Source organism: Balaenoptera borealis, assembly GCF_965194805.1.
Source record: "Balaenoptera borealis genome assembly, chromosome: 1".
NCBI classification, from domain to species: domain Eukaryota; kingdom Metazoa; phylum Chordata; class Mammalia; order Artiodactyla; family Balaenopteridae; genus Balaenoptera; species Balaenoptera borealis.
Window position 1 is genome coordinate 167,565,819 of NC_138860.1, and position 18,098 is coordinate 167,583,916.

Here is an 18,098-nt window from a genome sequence, read left to right on the forward strand (position 1 = left end):
AATCGCTCTTCTTTTTAGCCAGAGGAGCTAGGAAAGCAGTTTTCTTCCATGATTCAAGTCAGGATGTTTTGAGAAGTAAGTCCATGCAAGACACTATAAAAAGTTCCTAGAATGTGGAACACTGTTAGGCCCAGAAGGCTGAGCTGTGAGAGGGGAGACACAGTCATCTGGGTCATTTGACTGGAGTTGAGCTAGTAATTTAGTCTGAACAGAACACAACCCGCCACTGATCGTCTTGCCTGGAAGTGGGTTCAAGCTACTAAGGGGTGCCAATCAGCCCTGCCCAGACTTCTCCAGGGAATCCCCATATTGGTCTCTCCTTGACAGGTGACATCGTACGCTACAGGTGCCTCCCTGGCTTTACCTTAGTGGGGAATGAAATCCTGACCTGCAAGCTTGGAACTTACCTGCAGTTTGAAGGGCCGCCCCCAATATGTGAAGGTAATCACACTGAACCATGCCTTGGAGTTCCTCCAAAACATCTCCCCTGTTTTCCTTCTCTCTATATTCCCAGTCCCTGCCCATGAAGCAAGAGGTCACTTGGTAAATGTTTGAATGAGTGAGTGAACAAGTGCTCTAGATAGGTTCTCTGCCCTGCTCCTAGGTCCGGGGCTGTGATTTGGCTGTAGTGGCCGCATTTATTTCTGTCTCCCTTTTTTCTAACTGACATTCCCTGGAAATGGCTGGAGGTGGTGGGACCTTGGTGGGAGTTGGGACCCACACCAACCTTGCCTTACTGAAGTGCAGGTGCGTCCAAAACCCTATGTGCTGAACTAGGCAACTGAGAAACCACAGTTGTCTTCAATCCAGTGTGATGCCATGATGAAAATGAATGTGCTTCACCAAGTTATCCCAACTAAGACCAAAAACAATTCTTTCCACTCACGAGGCATCTGACCTGGGGCAAAATACCTAACTGTGCTGTGCCTCAGTTTTCTCATCTGTAAAATAAGGATAATGATATTACTTATGCCATGGGCTTGTTATGAGGAATTAAATGGGTCAGTAATGTAAAGCACTTTGGAAAACTATGCCTGGCACATAGTAACTGTTCAATGTGGATTATTATTATTGTTATTAGTTTTACTACTGCTTCTAGTGCTGTTGCTACCAACAGATACTTAGTAGCCTGTGGAGAAACAGGTCAGCTTCTCCTCCATCTCTAGGAAATCAAGAGTAGGGAGAATCTGCAATATGGATTATTAACGAGGAAGAGAGGGGCTACAAGCCCCCATAATTAGGCTGCTGATACACTGAGAAATTCAGTATTTATTTCAGTTGAGCTGACCCACCCACATACCAAATGACCAGTCCCCAATAAAAGTGAACTTTCACCTTCATCTGCTCCAGAATCTCCTTAATTTGCTCCAGCCCAAGTTTCTCATCATCTCTGGCTCTGTTTCTATGTCTACATGGCTCCAGTCTTCCTGGCTTCACTCCCCATTCTCAGCCTTGTGCTTTCCTCTGGGACTTGGTGTCATACTTGGGCTTCCCAAGGTGTGACCCTTCATAGTCTTTTTTATAATAGCAGCTTGATCGGGATATAATTCATATACCATGCAACTCATCCACTTGAAGTGTATACTTCAATAGTTTTTAGTATATTCAGAGTTTTGCAACCATTATCACAATCAATTTTTTTTTTAATTTATTTATTTTTGGCTGTGTTGGGTCTTCGTTTCTGTGCGAGGGCTTTCTCTAGTTGCGGCAAGCGGGAGCCACTCTTCATCGCGGTGCGCGGGCTTCTCACCATCGCGGCCTCTCTTGTTGCAGAGCACAGCCTCCAGACGCGCAGGCTCAGTAGTTGTGGCTCACGGGCCCAGTTGCTCCGCGGCATGTGGGATCTTCCCAGACCAGGGCTCGAACCCGTGTCCCCTGCATTAGCAGGCAGATTCTCAACCACTGTGCCACCAGGGAAGCCCCACAATCAATTTTAAAACATTTTAATCACCCCCCAAAGAAATCCTGTCAGTTCCCACTTCTTTCCAGTCCCCTCAGTTCTAGGCAACCACCAAACTACTTTCTGTCTCTATGAATTTGCCTATCCTGGGTATTTCATATAAATAGAATCCTATGATATGTGGTTTTTTGTGACTTCTTTCACGTAGCATAATGTTTTATAGGTTCATTCATGTTGTAGCATGTATCAGCACTTCATTCCTTTTTGTTGAAAATAATATTCCATTGTACCTATACCACATTTTGTTTATCCACTTATCATTGATGGACACTTGACTTATTTCCACTTCTAGCTATTATGAATAATGCTGCTATGAGCATTCATGTACAAGTTATTGGGTGAAACATATGTTTTCATTTCTCTTAGGTATGTATCTAAGAGTGGAATTGCTAGGTCATATGGTAACTCTATATTTAAACTTTTGAGGAACTGCCGGAGTATTCTCCACAGCAGATGAACCATTTTCTATTCCCACCAGCAGTGTATGAGGGTTTCAATCTTTCCACATCCTCTCTGTTATTATTAACTGTCTTTTTAATTATAGCCATCCTAGTGTGTATAATGGGTATCTCGTTTTGATTTGTATCTTCCGGATGGCTAAGATGTTAAGCATTTTTTCATGCACTTATTGTTCATTTGCATGAAGAAAAGTCTATTTGGATCCTTTGCCCATCTTTAAGTTATTTATCTGTTTGATTATTGAGTTGTAGGCATTTTTTATATATATTTTAGATACAAGTCCTTTATCAGATGTGTGATTTTCAAAAAATTTTTGCATTTTATGGGTTGTCTTTTCATTTTCTTGATGGTGTTCTCAGAAGCACAAAAGTTTTTAATTTTGATGATGTCCAATTTATATATATATATATTTGGTGCTTGTGCTTTTGGTGTCATATCTGAGAAACTATTGCCTAATCCAAGGTCAAGAAGATTTACATTTATGTTTTCCTCTAAGAGTTTATAATTTTAGCTCTTACATTTAGGACTTTATCTATTTTGAGTTAATTTTTATATGTAGTGTGAGGTAGGGGTCCAACTTCATTATTTTGTATATGGATATCCAATGGTCCTGGCATCACTTACTGGAAAGACTATTCTTTCCCCATTGAATTGTTTTGGTACCCTGTTGAAATCTATTGACTATAAATTTGGGATTTTATTTCTTGATCCTCAGTTCTATTTTCTTGATCTATAAGCCTATCCTTAGCCAGTACCACACTATCTTGATTACTGTAGCTTGGTCATATGTTTTGAAATCAGGAAGTGTGAGTCCTCCAGCTTTGTTCTTCTTTTTCAAGATTATTTTGGAATGCTGGATCTGCTGAATTTCCATACGAATTTTAGGATCAACTTATCAATATCTACAAAGAAACCAGCTGGGATTTTTGTAGAGATTGAGTTGAATCCATAGACCAGTCTGGGTCTCACTGCCATCTTAACAATATTAGGTCTTCCAATCCATGAATATAGGATGTTTTTCCATTCATAACCTCTTCAGTGTACAACTTTCTTTTACATTTTGGCTTTTTCTTCTCTTTTCTGCCTCAGCTAATGCCTTGTCCAATGATGTCCTAGTCTTCTATGACAAAGATCAGACATTTTTCTATCAGCTCAGAAGCTTGCTATAGCAACATAGAAAATTTGGTGAAATTCAAACCTAAAAACATCACAGTGCAATTATAGAACATCAAGGATAAAGATAAAATGTTAAAACCATCATGGAGAAAAGATAAATCAGACTCGTAGCATTATTGCATCAACAATAATACCTACCAAAAGATAAAATGCAGCAGGAAAAATAATTGTAAACTGAACTTCTAAACCCAGCCAAATTATCAATTAAGAGTGAGAATGAATTAATGAAATCTTCAGACACACAAGGACTAAGTAAAGTTACTACCTTACTAAAAGCATAATTAAAGGATACACTTCAGTGCATTAGTCAGGATAGGATAGGCATATGCTGCAATAACAAGCAATCCCCACATCTCAGTGGCTTAACACAATAAAAGTTTATATCTTCTTCAGGCAAAATTTTCTGTAGTCCAGGTAACTCTGTAGAGCTGATAACTTAGTGATCCAGGCTGCTTCAATCTTGTGCTGCCATTTGAAAACTAGGTCCCCTCCTCCATCCTCCATTGCAGCAGAGGAAGAAAGAGAATGGACATTCACATAAGGGCTTTTCACTTCCTCAGCCTCAAAGTGACACACATTATTCTACTCACATCTAACTGGCCAGAAATAGGCACATGGATGGAAAGTGAAGTTTTTTATATGCTCAGGAAATAAAAGAAAGTCTGATACTGGTAAACACCAGAAATATCTACCACATTCAGCAAGAAAAAGATGAATACAGGTAGAATGATTCAGATGCAAAAATTAACAGTAAGCTAAGAAATCAGTAAAATATGGTAGTAAATCTAAAATATATTGACTGTAGAAAATAAAAAATCTGGAGAAATAAATGACATTGATTAACCATGACATGTCATGAAATAAATGACATTGATTAAATGATGTTGATTAACCATGTACATTATTAAAATTATATACATTTAAATACAATGTTTAAATTTATGCATAGTTTCCTTAAATTATGTATGTCCATAGTATGTGTAAGTTCTAAATTCATAACCAAAAATAAAGAGAATAAAGTAAATTTGATTAATCAAATAGGAAACATTAAAGGAGAAAAAAATTTTTTAAATCATGGTAAACAGAAAATACAAAATGAGGTAGCAAAACTAAGTGCAAGGGCTTCCCTGGTGGCACAATGGTTAAGAATCTGCCTGCCAATGCCAGGGACACACGTTCGAGCCCTAGGTCCAGGAAGATCCCACATGCTGCAGAGCAACTAAGCCCGTGCACCACAACTACTGAGCCTGCGCTCTAGAGCCTAGGAGCCACAACTACTGAAGTCCGCGTGCCTAGAGCCCGTGCTCTGCAACAAGAGAAGCCACCGCAATGAGAAGCCCGCTCACCGCAACAAAGAGTAGCCCCCGCTCGCCACAACTAGAGAAAGCCCGTGCACAGCAACGATGACAACGTTTGATAAATTTATTTATTTAAAAAAAAAAAACTATGTGCGAATATATGTGCAACCGTGATAAATATAATTGAATCAAACGCTAATTAAAGGTCAGAGATTTTCAGATTGGTTAAATTTTAAAAGTCTAGTTATAAGCTTTCCATGAACTTAGAATTGAATATATTCATTTGCCTCTCTAAGGTCATAGCTAGAAAGGTGTCACTCATCCCTGGTATGAAGCAAAATGTTAAAAAAAAATAGATAGCAAGTACTAACCTCTAAAATCTGGTGTAGCAAAGCTAATAACAGACAAAATAGAATTTAAGGCAGAAAGCATTAAAAGAAATAAAGAGGGATATTTCATGCTGGTAAACATAATCTACCAAGAATATATAACAGTCATAAACTTCTGTGCACCTAACAATAGTATTGAAATGTATAAAGGGAAAATTCATAGAATTACAGGGAGAAAGGGACAAATTCACAATTACAGTGGTAGACTTCAACACATCTCTTTCAATGAGAGACCAAGAATAAGTAGTTAACATAAAATATTTGCAAAATATAGTTATATTAATGAACTTTTGTTGCAAAAAACCATGCCAAAATTTATAGGCTTTAAACAGTAATTATTTAGTTTCTACAAAAGTTGTACTTTAAATATAAATACCAGATAGATTGCAAGGGAAAGAGGAGAAAAAGATATGCCATACAAATGGTAAACTTAGGAAACATAAAGAAATTTCAAACAATACTGCAATCAAGGAGTATTACCAAAAATAGAGATATTTTGAAATGACAAATAGGTTAACTGCATTAAAAAAGATATGCAGGTGTAGCAGCTTCTGCCGTCGCTGCGCAGCGTCAGCTCTACTCTGCCTAGTCTTCCTTCTCCAGGCTTCTATCGCTTGCTATGATGAAATTCACCTGAGACCACATAGCCAGAGAAGGCCAAACTGAGTTTTGAATCTAGGCAATCTTGACCCCAGAGCCTTCCGGCCTAAAGCTGTGTGGATGAAAGGCTCTTGGTGCTCCAGCCAGGCATCAGGGCTGTGCCTCTGAGGTGGGAGAGCCAACTTCAGGACACTGGTCCACAAGAGACCTACCAGCTCCACGTAATACCAAACGGCAAAAATCTCTCAGAGATCTCCATCTCAACATCAAGACCCAGCTTCACTCAACGACCAGCAAGCTACAGTGCTGGACACCCTATGCCAAACAACTAGCAAGACAGGAACACAGCCCCATCCATTAGCAGGGAGGCTGCCTAAAATCATAAGGCCACAGACACCCCAAAACACACCACCAGACGTGGACGTGCCCACCAGAAAGACAAGATTCAACCTCATCCACCAGAACACAGGCAATAGTCCCCTCCACCAGGAAGCCTACACAACCCACTGAACCAACCTTACCCACTGGGGACAGATACCAAAAACAACGGGAACTACGAACCTGCAGCCTGTGAAAAGGAGACCCCAAACACAGTAAGATAAGCAAAATGAGACGACAGAAAAACACACAGCAGATGAAGGAGCAGGGTCAAAACACACCAGACCTAACAAATGAAGAGGAAATAGGTAGTCTACCTGAAAAAGAATTCAGAATAATGATAGTAAGGATGATCCAAAATCTTGGAAATAGAATAGACAAAATGCAAGAAACATTTAACAAGGACGTAGAAGAACTAAAGAGGAACCAAGCAATGATGAAAAACACAATAAATGAAATTAAAAATACTCTAGATGGGATCAATAGCAGAATAACTGAGGCAGAAGAAAGGATAAGTGACCTGGAAGATAAAATGGTGGAAATAACTACTGCAGAGCAGGATAAACAAAAAAGAATGAAAAGAACTGAGGACAGTCTCAGAGACCTCTGGGACAACATTAAACGCACCAACATTCGAATTATAGGGGTCCCAGAAGAAGAAGAGAAAAAGAAAGGGACTGAGAAAATATTTGAAGAGATTATAGTTGAAAACTTCCCTAATATGGGAAAGGAAATAGTTAATCAAGTCCAGGAAGCACAGAGAGTCCCATACAGGATAAACCCAAGGAGAAACACGCCAAGACACATATTAATCAAACTGTCAAAAATTAAATATAAAGAAAACATATTAAAAGCAGCAAGGGAAAAACAACAAATAACACACAAGGGAATCCCCATAAGGTTAACATCTGATCTTTCAGCAGAAACTCTGCAAGCCAGAAGGGAGTGGCAGGATATACTTAAAGTGATGAAGGAGAAAAACCTACAACCAAGATTACTCTACCCAGCAAGGATCTCATTCAGATGTGATGGAGAAATTAAAACCTTTACAGACAAGCAAAAGCTGAGAGAGTTCAGCACCACCAAACCAGCTTTACAACAAATGCTAAAGGAACTTCTCTAGGCAAGAAACACAAGAGAAGGAAAACACCTACAATAACAAACCCAAAACATTTAAGAAAATGGGAATAGGAACATACATGTCGATAATTACCTTGAATGTAAATGGATTAAATGCTCCCACCAAAAGACACAGACTGGCTGAATGGATACAAAAACAAGACCCATATATATGCTGTCTACAAGAGACCCACTTCAGACCTAGAGACACATACAGACTGAAAGTGAGGGGATGGAAAAAGATATTCCATGCAAATGGAAATCAAAAGAAAGCTGGAGTAGCAATTCTCATATCAGACAAAATAGACTTTAAAATAAAGAATATTATAAGAGACAAAGAAGGACACTATATAATGATCAAGGGACCGATCCAAGAGGAAGGTATAACAATTGTAAATATTTATGCACCCAACATAGGAGCACCTCAAAAAAGATATGCAGGTGTATATGCAGATGATAAAAGAGATTCAAAACACATGAAGGAAAAATCAACAGAACTGAATGTAAAAAGTAAAGACAAACTGCAGAATAAGAGAAGATATTCAGAGTATGTGTATTTTTAAAAAGGCCCTGTACCTAGACTATGTAAAGAACTTTTACAACTCAGTAATAAAATAATCCAATGAAAATATGTACAAGAGACTTGAACAGACACTTTGTAAAATAAGGTATGAATGGCCAATAAGTATATGAAAACATGCTCAACATAATTCGTCATAAGGAAAATGCACATTAAACCATAAAGAAGTATTACTATGCACCCCCTAGAATACCTTAAATTTAAGACTAACAATACAAAGTGTTAAAAAGGATGTGGAACAATTAGAATTTTCATATATTGCTGGTTGGGATGTAAAATCATACAATCACTCTGGAAAACCAATTGGAAGTTTCCTTTAAAGATAAATTCACCTACACTATCACCTGGCAATTCTACTCCTAGTTATTTATCAAAGAGAAATGAAAACCCATATCCATAAAAAGACTTTTATATGAATTTCATAATAATCCAAAACTGGAAACAACCCAAATGTTCATCAGTAGGAGAACAAATAAGCAAATTGTCCTATGATTGCTACAGAACAATAAAAACAAAGGAAATAGTGATACATAAAACAGCATGAGTCGACTGTTACAAAAATTATGTTTAGCAAAAGAAACCAGCCACAAAAATAATGCATATATGATTCCAACTGCATGAAGCTCTGGTACGCAAAACTAATGCTTATAGAAATAGCATCATTGATTTCCTGGAGCATTGGGGCAGGTCATACTGATTGCAAAGGGGCATAAGAGAACTTTCTGGGGCAACGGAAATAATCTATATCCTGACTGTGGTAGTGGTCACACAGATATATACATTAGCCAAAACTCATTAAATTGTGTACCTAAAATCTGTGCCTTTTATTGTACATAAATTATATCTCTAAGTTTTTGAATTTTAAAAAGAAATTCATGAGTTATAAGCAGAAAAACAGGCTTACTGGTAAAGTAAAAAGAAGTACCTGAAATAAAGAGTAGCAAAATAATCAAACCATTAGGTAAGTTAAACAAAGGGAAAAAGCAGGAGTTTACAAAAATAAAAAAGGAAGAGTGGAATATAACCATTGAACCAAGGAAATTTTTTAATTATGAGACTATTTTGTACATATCTATGCCAAAAAATTAGTGATATGAATGAATTTCTAGGAAGCTATAATTTAATAAAATTGACCCCAGTAGAGAGAGAAAGTTTATACTTTCAATATTCTCTTTAAAAAGGTGGGGAGAATGTTTTCAGAGGAAGCCCCACCAAAAACATCAAGGCTAGATGGTTTCACGGAAGAATACTACTGTATCTTCAAAGGCCAGATATCTCAAGCATAGGAAAAACAAAAAACAAAAAAACTTGTAAACACGAATGCCTAAATCTGATAACGTTGCACACAAAAAGGCAAACCTATGGACCCATCTCATTTGAGAGAGCATGCCTGTTTCCCCCTGATGGAGGCAGATTCAACTAGAAGGTAAAAAGCTTGAAAGAGACCTGCTACTGGAAGGAGCAGACCATAAAGCCTGGTGAACTTAATTATCACCACACCTCAGTGACCTGTGCTGGTTATCAGGTTAGTGAAATCTGGAACATTTCAAAAGCCAGGCTGGTTTCCTCCTTAGAAGCCATTCTTATATAATTCCAATGTTGCTTCTCCATTTCTTCTAAGTCCCACATTGACCATCTTCCTTAGGGTGATATGTTTATCTTTAGATATCTTTTTTCTTAATCAAATTATAATTGACTTACAATATTACATTAATTTCAGGTACACAGCATAGTGGTTTGATCTTTTTATAGATTTTGCACCATACAGTTATTATAATAGTATTGACTATATTCCCCATGCTGTATATCACATCCCTGGGCCTTCTCTATTTTCTAACTGGCAATTTGTACCTCTTAATCACCTTCAGCTGTTTTCCCAACTCCCCATCCCTCTGTTCTCTGGCAACCACCACTTTGTTCTCTGTATTTGTAAGTCTGTTTCTGTTTTGTTATATTTGTTAGTTTGTTTTGCTTTTCAGATTTCATATGTAAGTGAAATCATACAGTATTTGTCTTTAACTGTCTGATTTACTTCACTTAGCATAATACCCTCCAGGTCCATCCATGTTGTTGCAATTGGCAAGATTTCATTCTTTTTTATGGCTGAGTAATATTCCATTGTGTGTATATACCACATCTTCTTTATCCATTCACCTATCGATGGACACGTAGGTTGCTTCTATATCTTGGTTATTGTAAATAATGCTGCAATGAACATTGGGATGCATATGTCTTTTCGAATTAGTGTTTTCATTTTCTTCAGATAAATACCCAGGAGTGGAATTGCTGAATCATATGGTAGTTCTATTTTTAATTTTTTGAGGGAACTCCATGCTGTTTTCCATAGTGGCTGCACCAATTTACGTTCTCACCAACAGTGCACAAGGGTTCCCTTTTCTTCACATCCTCACCAACACTTGTTATTTCTTGTCTTTTTGATGATTGCCATCCTGACAGGTGTGAGGTGATATCTCGCTGTGGTTTTGATTTTCATTTCTCTAATAATTAGTGATGTTGAACATCTTTTCATGTGCTTATTGGCCATCTGTATGTCTTCTTTGGAAAAATGTCTGTTCAGGTCCTCTGCCCATTTTTAATCAGATTGTTTGTTTTTTCTGATATTAGGTTGTATGAGTTCTTTATATATTTTGGATATTAACCCCTTATCAGGTATATCACTTGTAAATATCTTCACCCATTCAGTAGGTTGCCCTTTCATTTTTAACATCTTTATTGGATTATAATTGCTTTACAATGTTGTGTTAGTTTCTGCTGTACAACAAACTGAATCAGCTATATGTATACATGTATCCCCATATCCCATCCCTCTTGCATCTCCCTCCCACCCTCCCTATCCCACCCCTCTAGGTGGTCACAAAGTACCAAGCTGATCTCCCTGTGCGATGCAGCTGCTTCCCACTAGTTATCTATTTTACATTTGGTAGTGTATATATGTCAATGCTACTCTCTCAGTTCATCCCAGCTTACCATTCCCCTTCCACTTGTCCACAAGTCCATTCTCTATGTCTGCGTCTTTATTCCTGTCCTACTGCTAGGTTTGTCAGAACCATTTTTTTTTTTTTAGATTCCATATATATGTGTTAGCATACAGTATTTGTTTCCTCTTTCTGACTTACTTCACTCTGTATGACAGACTCTAGGTCCATCCACCTCACTACAAATAACTCAATTTCATTTCTTTTTATGGCTGAGTAATATTCCATTGTATATATGTGCCACATCTTCTTTATCCATTCATCTGTCGATGGACACTTAGGTTGCTTCCATGTTCTGGCTATTTTAAAGAGTGCTGCAATGAACATTGGGGTACATGACTCTTTCTGAATTATGGTTTTCTCTGGCTATATGCCCAATAGTGGGATTGCTGGGTCATATGGTACTTCTATTTTTAGTTTTTTAAGGAACCTCCATACTGTTCTCCATAGTGGCTGTATCAATTTACATTTCCACCAACAGTGCAAGAGGGTTCCCGTTTCTCCACACCCTCTCCAGCATTTATTGTTTGTAGATTTTTTGATGATGGCCTTTCTGACCAGTGTGAGGTGATACCTCACTGTAGTTTTGATTTGCATTTCTCTGATGATTAGTGATGTTGAGCATCCTTTCATGTGTTTGTTTGCAATCTGTATATCATCTTTGGAGAAATATCTGATTAGGGTTTCTGCCCATTTTTTGGACTGGGTTGTTTGTTTTTCTGATATTGTGCTGCATGAGCTGCTTGTATATTTTGGAGATTAATCCTTTGTCAGTTGCTTCGTTTGCAAATATTTTCTCCCATTCTGAGGACTGTCTTTTCGTCTTGTTGATGGGTTCCTTTGCTGTGCAAAAGCTTTTAAGTTTCATTAGGTCCCATTTTTTTATTTTTGTTTTTATTTCCATTTCTCTGGGAGGTAGGGCAAAAAGGATCTTGCTGTGATTTATGTCATAGAGTGTTCTGCCTATGTTTTCCTCTAAGAGTTTGATAGTATCTGGCCTTACATTTAGGTCTTTAATCCATTTTGAGTTTATTTTTGTGTATGGTGATAGGGAGTGTTCTAATTTCATTCTTTTACATGTAGCTGTCCAGTTTTCCCAGCACCACTTATTGAAGAGGCTATCTTTTCTCCATTGTATATTCTTGCCTCCTTTATCAAACATAAGGTGACCATATGTGCATGGGTTTAACTCTGGGCTCTCTATCCTGTTCCATTGATCTATATTTCTGTTTTTGTGCCAGTACCATACTGTCTTGATTACTGTAGCTTTGTAGTATAGTCTGAAGTCAGGAAGCCTGATTGCTCCAGCTCTGTTTTTCTTTCTCAAGATTGCTTTGGCTATTTGGGGTCTTTTGTGTTTCTGTACAAATTGTGAAATTTTTTGTTCTAGTTCTGTGAAAAATGCCATTGGTAGTTTGACAGGGATTGCATTGAATCTGTAGATTGCTTTGGGTAGTACAGTCATTTTCACAATGTTGATTTTTCCAATCCAAGAACATGATATATCTCTCCATCTGTTTGTTTCATCTTTAATTTCTTTTGTCAGTGTCTTATAGTTTTCTGCATACAGGTCTTTTGTCTCCTTAGGTAGGTTTATTCCTAAGTATTTTATTCTTTTTGTTGCAGTGGTAAATGAGAGTGTTTCTTTAATTTCTCTTTCATATTTTTCATCATTAGTGTATAGGAATGCAAGAGATTTCTGTGCATTAATTTTGTATCCTGCTACTTTACCAAATTCATTGATTAGCTCTAGTAGTTTTCTTGTAGCATCTTTAGTATTCTCTATGTATAGTATCATGTCATCTGCAAACACTGACAGTTTTATGTCTTCTTTTCTGATTTGGATTCCTTTTATTTCTTTTTCCTTGCTGACTGCTGTGGCTAAAAAACTTCCAAAACTATATTGAATAATAGCGGTGACAGTGGGCAACATTCTCTTGTTCCTGATCTTAGAAAAAATGGTTTCAGTTTTTCACCATTGAGAACAATTTGGCTGTGGGTTTGTCATATATGGCCTTTATTATATTGAGGTAGGTTCTCTCTATGCCCACTTTCCGGAGAATTTTTATCATAAATGGGTGTTGAATTTTGTCAAAAGCTTTTTCTGCATCTGTTGAGATGATCATATGGTTTTTAACCTTCAATTTGTTAATATGGTGTATCACATTGATTGATTTGTGTATATTGAAGAATGCTTGCATTCCTAGGGTAAACCCCACTTGATCATGGTGTATGATCCTTTTAATGTGCTGTTGGATTCTGTTTGCTAGTATTTTGTTGAGGATTTTTGCATCTATGTTCATCAGTGATATTGGCCTCTAGTTTTCTTTCTTTGTGACATCTTTGTCTGGTTTTGGTATCAGGGTGATGGTGGCCTCGTAGAATGAGTTTGGGAGTGTTCCTTCCTCTGCTATATTTTGGAAGAGTTTGAGAAGAATAGGTGTTAGCTCTTCTCTAAATGTTTGATAGAATTCGCCTGTGAAGCCATCTGGTCCTGGGCTTTTGTTTGTTGGAAGATTTTTAATCACAGTCTCAATTTCAGTGCTTGTGACTGGTCTGTTTATATTTTCTATTTCTTCCTGGTTCAGTCTCGGATGGTTGTGCTTTTCTAAGACTTTGTCCATTTCTTCCAGGTTGTCCATTTTATTGGCATATAGTTTCTTATAGTAATCTCTCATGATCCTTTGTATTTCTGCAGTGTCAGTTTTACTTCTCCTTTTGCATTTCTAATTCTGTTGATTTGAGTCTTCTCCCTTTTTTTCTTGATGAGTCTGGCTAATGGTCTATCAATTTTGTTTATCTTCTCAAAGAACCAGCTTTTAGTTTTATTGATCTTTGCTATCATTTCCTTCATTTCTTTTTCATTTATTTCTGATCTGATGTTTATGATTTCTTTCCTTCTGCTATCTTTGGGGGATTTTTGTTCTTCTTTCTCTAATTGCTTTAGGTGTAAGGTTAGGTTGTTTATTTGAGATGTTTCTTCTTTCTTGAGGTAGGATTGTATGGCTAAAAACTTCCCTCTTAGAACTGCTTCTGCTGCATCCCATAAGTTTTGGATCGTCATGTTTTCATTGCCATTTGTTTCTAGGTATTTTTTGATTTCCTCTTTGATTTATTCAGTGATCTCTTGGTTATTTAGTAGCATATTGTTTAGTCTCCCTGTGTTTGTATTTTTTACAGTTTTTTCTTGTAATTGATATCTAATCTCATAGATTTGTTGTTGGAAAAGATACTTGATACAATTTCAATTTTCTTAAATTTGCCAAGGCTTGATTTGTGACTCAAGATATGATCTATCCTGGAGAATATTCCATAAGCACTTGAGAAGAAAGTGTATTCTGCTGTTTTTGGATGGAATGTCCTATAAATATCAATTAAGTCCATCTTGTTTAACGGGTAATTTAAAGCTCGTGTTTCCTTATTTATTTTCATTTTGGATGATCTGTCCATTGGTGAAAGTGGGGTGTTAAAGTCCCCTACTATTATTGTGTTACTGTTGATTTCCCCTTCTATGGCTGTTAACATTTGCCTTATGTATTGAGGTGCTCCTACGTTGGGTGCATAAATATTTACAATGGTTATATCTTCTTCTTGGATTGATCCCTTGATCATTATGTTGTGTCCTTTGTCTCTTGTAATAGTCTTTATTTTAAAGTCTATTTTGTCTGATATGAGAATTACTACTCCAACTTTCTTTTGATTTCCGTATGCGGAATATCTTTTTCCACCCCCTCACTTTCAGTCTGTATGTGTCCCTAGGTCTGAAGTGGGTTTCTTGTAGACAACATATATATGGGTCTTGTTTTTGTATCCATTCAGCCAGTCTGTGTCTTTTGGTTGGATCACTTAATACATTTACATTTAAGGTAATTATCAATATGTATGTTCCTATTACCATTTTCATAATTGTTTTGGGTTTGTTTTTGTAGGTCTTTTTCTTCTCTTGTGTTTCCTGCCTAGAGAAATTCCTTTAGCATTTGTTGTAAAGCTGGTTTTGTGGTGCTGAATTCTCTTAACTGTTGCTTGTCTGTAAGGGTTTTAATTTCTCCATCGAATCTGAATGAGATCCTTGCTGGGTGGAGTAATCTTGGTTGTAGGTTTTTCCCTTCCATCACTTTAAATACGTCCTGCCACTCCCTTCTGGCTTGCAGAGTTTCTGCTGAAAGATCGGCTGTTAACCTTATGGGGATTCCCTTGTATGTTATTTGTTGCTTTTCCCTTGCTGCTTTTAATATTTTTTCCTTGTATTTAATTTTTGATAGTTTGATTAATATGTGTCTTAGCATGTTTCTCATTGGATTTATCCTGTATGGGACTCTCTGCACTTCCTGGACTTGATTGACTATTTCCTTTCCCATATTAGGGAAGTTTTCAACTATAATCTCTTCAAATATTTTCTGAGACCCTTTCTTTTTCTCTTCTTCTTCTGCAACACCTATAATTTGAATGTTGGTGCATTTAATGTTGTGCCAGAGGTCTCTGAGACTGTCCTCAATTCTTTTCATTCTTTTTTCTTTATTCTGCTCTGTGGCAGTTATTTCCACTATTTTATCTTCCAGGTCACTTATACGTTCTTCTGCCTCAGTTATTCTGCTATTGATCCCATCTAGAGAATTTTTAAGTTCATTTATTGTGTTGTTCATCATTGTTTGTTTGCTCTTTAGTTCTTCTAGGTCCTTGTTAAACGTTTCTTGTATTTTCTCCATTCTATTTCCAAGATTTTGGATCATGTTTACTATCATTACTCTGAATTCTTTCTCAGGCAGAATGTCCATTTCCTCTTCATTTGTTTTGTCTGGTGGGTTTTTACCTTGCTCCTTCATCTGCTGCATATTTCTCTGTCCTCTCATTTTGTTTAACTTACTGTGTTTGGGGTCTCCTTTTTGCAGGCTGCAGGTTCGTAGTTCCTGTTGTTTTTGGTGTCTGCCCCCAGTGGGTGAGTTTGGTTCAGTGGTTTGTGTAGGCTTCCTGGTGGAGGGGACTGCTGCCTGTCTTCTGGTGGGTGGGGTTGGATCTTTTCTTTCTCATGGGCAGGGCCGCGTCTGGTGGTGTGTTTTGGCATGTCTGTGAACTTAGTATGACTTTAGGCAGCCTGTGTGCTAATGGGTGGGTTTGTGTTCCTGTCTTGTTAGTTGTTTGGCATGGGGCATCCAACACTGGAGCTTGCTGGCTGTTGGGGTGATCTGGGTCTTAGCATTGAGATGGAGATCTCTGGGAGAGCTCTCGCTGATTGATATTACATGGGGCCACGAGGTCTCTGGTGGTCCAATGTCCTGAACTCGGCTCTCCCACCTCAGAGGATCAGGCCTGACACTTGGCCAGAGCACCAAGACCCTGTCAGCCACACAGCTCTGGGAATTCAGGCAAAGTCACCAGGAATCATCTCCAAATGTTAAAGACTTTCAGCTTACTAACCAAGAGGAAATGCCTGCCCTTTCATTTTTGTTGATGGTTTCCTTTGCTGTGCCAAAACTTCTTAGTTTGATGTGGTCCCATTTGCTTATTTTTGCTTTTGTTGCCCTTGCCTGAGGAGACAGATCCAAAAAAATATTGCTAAGACTGATTTCAAAGAGTATACTACCTATGTTTTCTTCTAGGAATTTTATGGTTTCAGGTCTTAGATTTAAGTCTTTAATCCAGTTTGAGTTTATTTTTGTATATGATGTGAGAAAGTGGTCTAGTTTTATTCTTTTACATGTAGCTGTCCAGTTTTCCCAACACCACTTCTTGAAGAGACTGTCTTTTCCCCATTGTATATTCTTGCCTCTTTTATGATAGATTAATTGCCCATATATGTGTGGACTTATTTCTCTCTATTCTGTTCCATTGATCTATGTGTCACTTTTTGTGCCAGTACTATACTGTTTTGATTACTGTAGCTTTGTAGTACAGTTTGAAGTCAGGAAGCATGATAACTCCAGCTTTGTTGTTCTTTCTCAAGATTGCTTTGGCTATTCAGGGTCTTTTGTGCTTCCATACAAATTTTGAAGTTATTTGTTCTAGTTCTGTGAAAAATGCCATGGGTATTTTGATAAGGATTGCATTGAATCTGTAGATTGCTTTAGGTAGTATGGACATTTTAATAATAGTAATTCTTCCAACCCATGAACACAGAATATCTTTCCATTTATTTGTTTCATCTTCAATTTCTTTCTAGATATCTTAGTACTACTAATCAGGTCACAGCCATGCTCTGCTGTTTCCTTCTGTTCCTGGTGTAATTATCATCATCATCTCTATAATTTATGGAGGCATGCCATACATACATTATTTAGTATAATATGGTAATATATTATATTATAATATATAATCTTAATATATAATTATATAAAATAATATATAATTATATAACATCTTGTGTAATACAACAGCCCTGTAAGATAGGTGTTATCTTTTTGGGTTGGAGATGGTGAAGCTATTGCACAGAAAGGAAATAATTTGTTTAAGACCACACAGGTAGTAAGTGACAGAGGTGGACGATAAATCCAGGTGTGTTTGACTCAAAATCCCATGGGCTTACCTCTGCCCTATACTCTCCTTGTACAAATCAAACTCATTTAGCTCTTGGATTTGAGGATGCCTTACAGTTATCTGTATGTACGTATCATCCCCACCTGCTCCAAAGCCCATATCTGAGCTAAGAAGTGATTCCAGCCAACTGACCAAGCCTGAGTCTCAGCAATATAGTAACATTGACACAGAATCTGAGACCAACTCATGCCATGGAGCAGTAAAATGATGGGTATTGGAGTCTTGCTTGAATGTGCTCAAATACCATCTGGTTTTCCAACGGTTGTCTTCTTCACCAGGGAAAAGCCAATGTGTTGGCACTCGTTCCATCTCCATCCCATGTACCTGGTATTTCTCTTTCTTTCTCCAAGTGCACTGTCCAACGAATGAGCTTCTGACAGACTCCACAGGTGTGATCCTGAGTCAGAGCTACCCAGGAAGCTATCCCCAGTTCCAGACCTGCTCTTGGCTGGTGAGAGTGGAGCCCGAATATAACATCACCCTCACAGTGGAGTACTTTCTCAGTGAGAAGCAGTATGATGAGTTTGAGATCTTTGATGGTAAGTAAATCAAATTGTTCCCTGCTGCAGATAGCACAGACTGGCTTCAAAACCCCAGGAGTCTATGATGCAA

The 18,098-nt window shown here is 37.6% G+C and overlaps 1 protein-coding gene across 2 annotated transcripts in view; it reads left to right on the plus strand.

Moving 5' to 3' along the window:
* The window catches only part of CSMD2 (CUB and Sushi multiple domains 2), a 658,464-nt gene that overhangs the window by 563,199 nt on the left and 77,167 nt on the right, over positions 1–18,098 (plus strand). For both annotated transcript variants that reach the window (XM_082362533.1, XM_082362534.1), the window contains exons 46-47: positions 328–441; positions 17,837–18,025. In XM_082362533.1, coding sequence (XP_082218659.1) covers positions 328–441; positions 17,837–18,025 — 303 coding nt within the window. The remainder of the gene's footprint in view (positions 1–327; positions 442–17,836; positions 18,026–18,098) is intronic.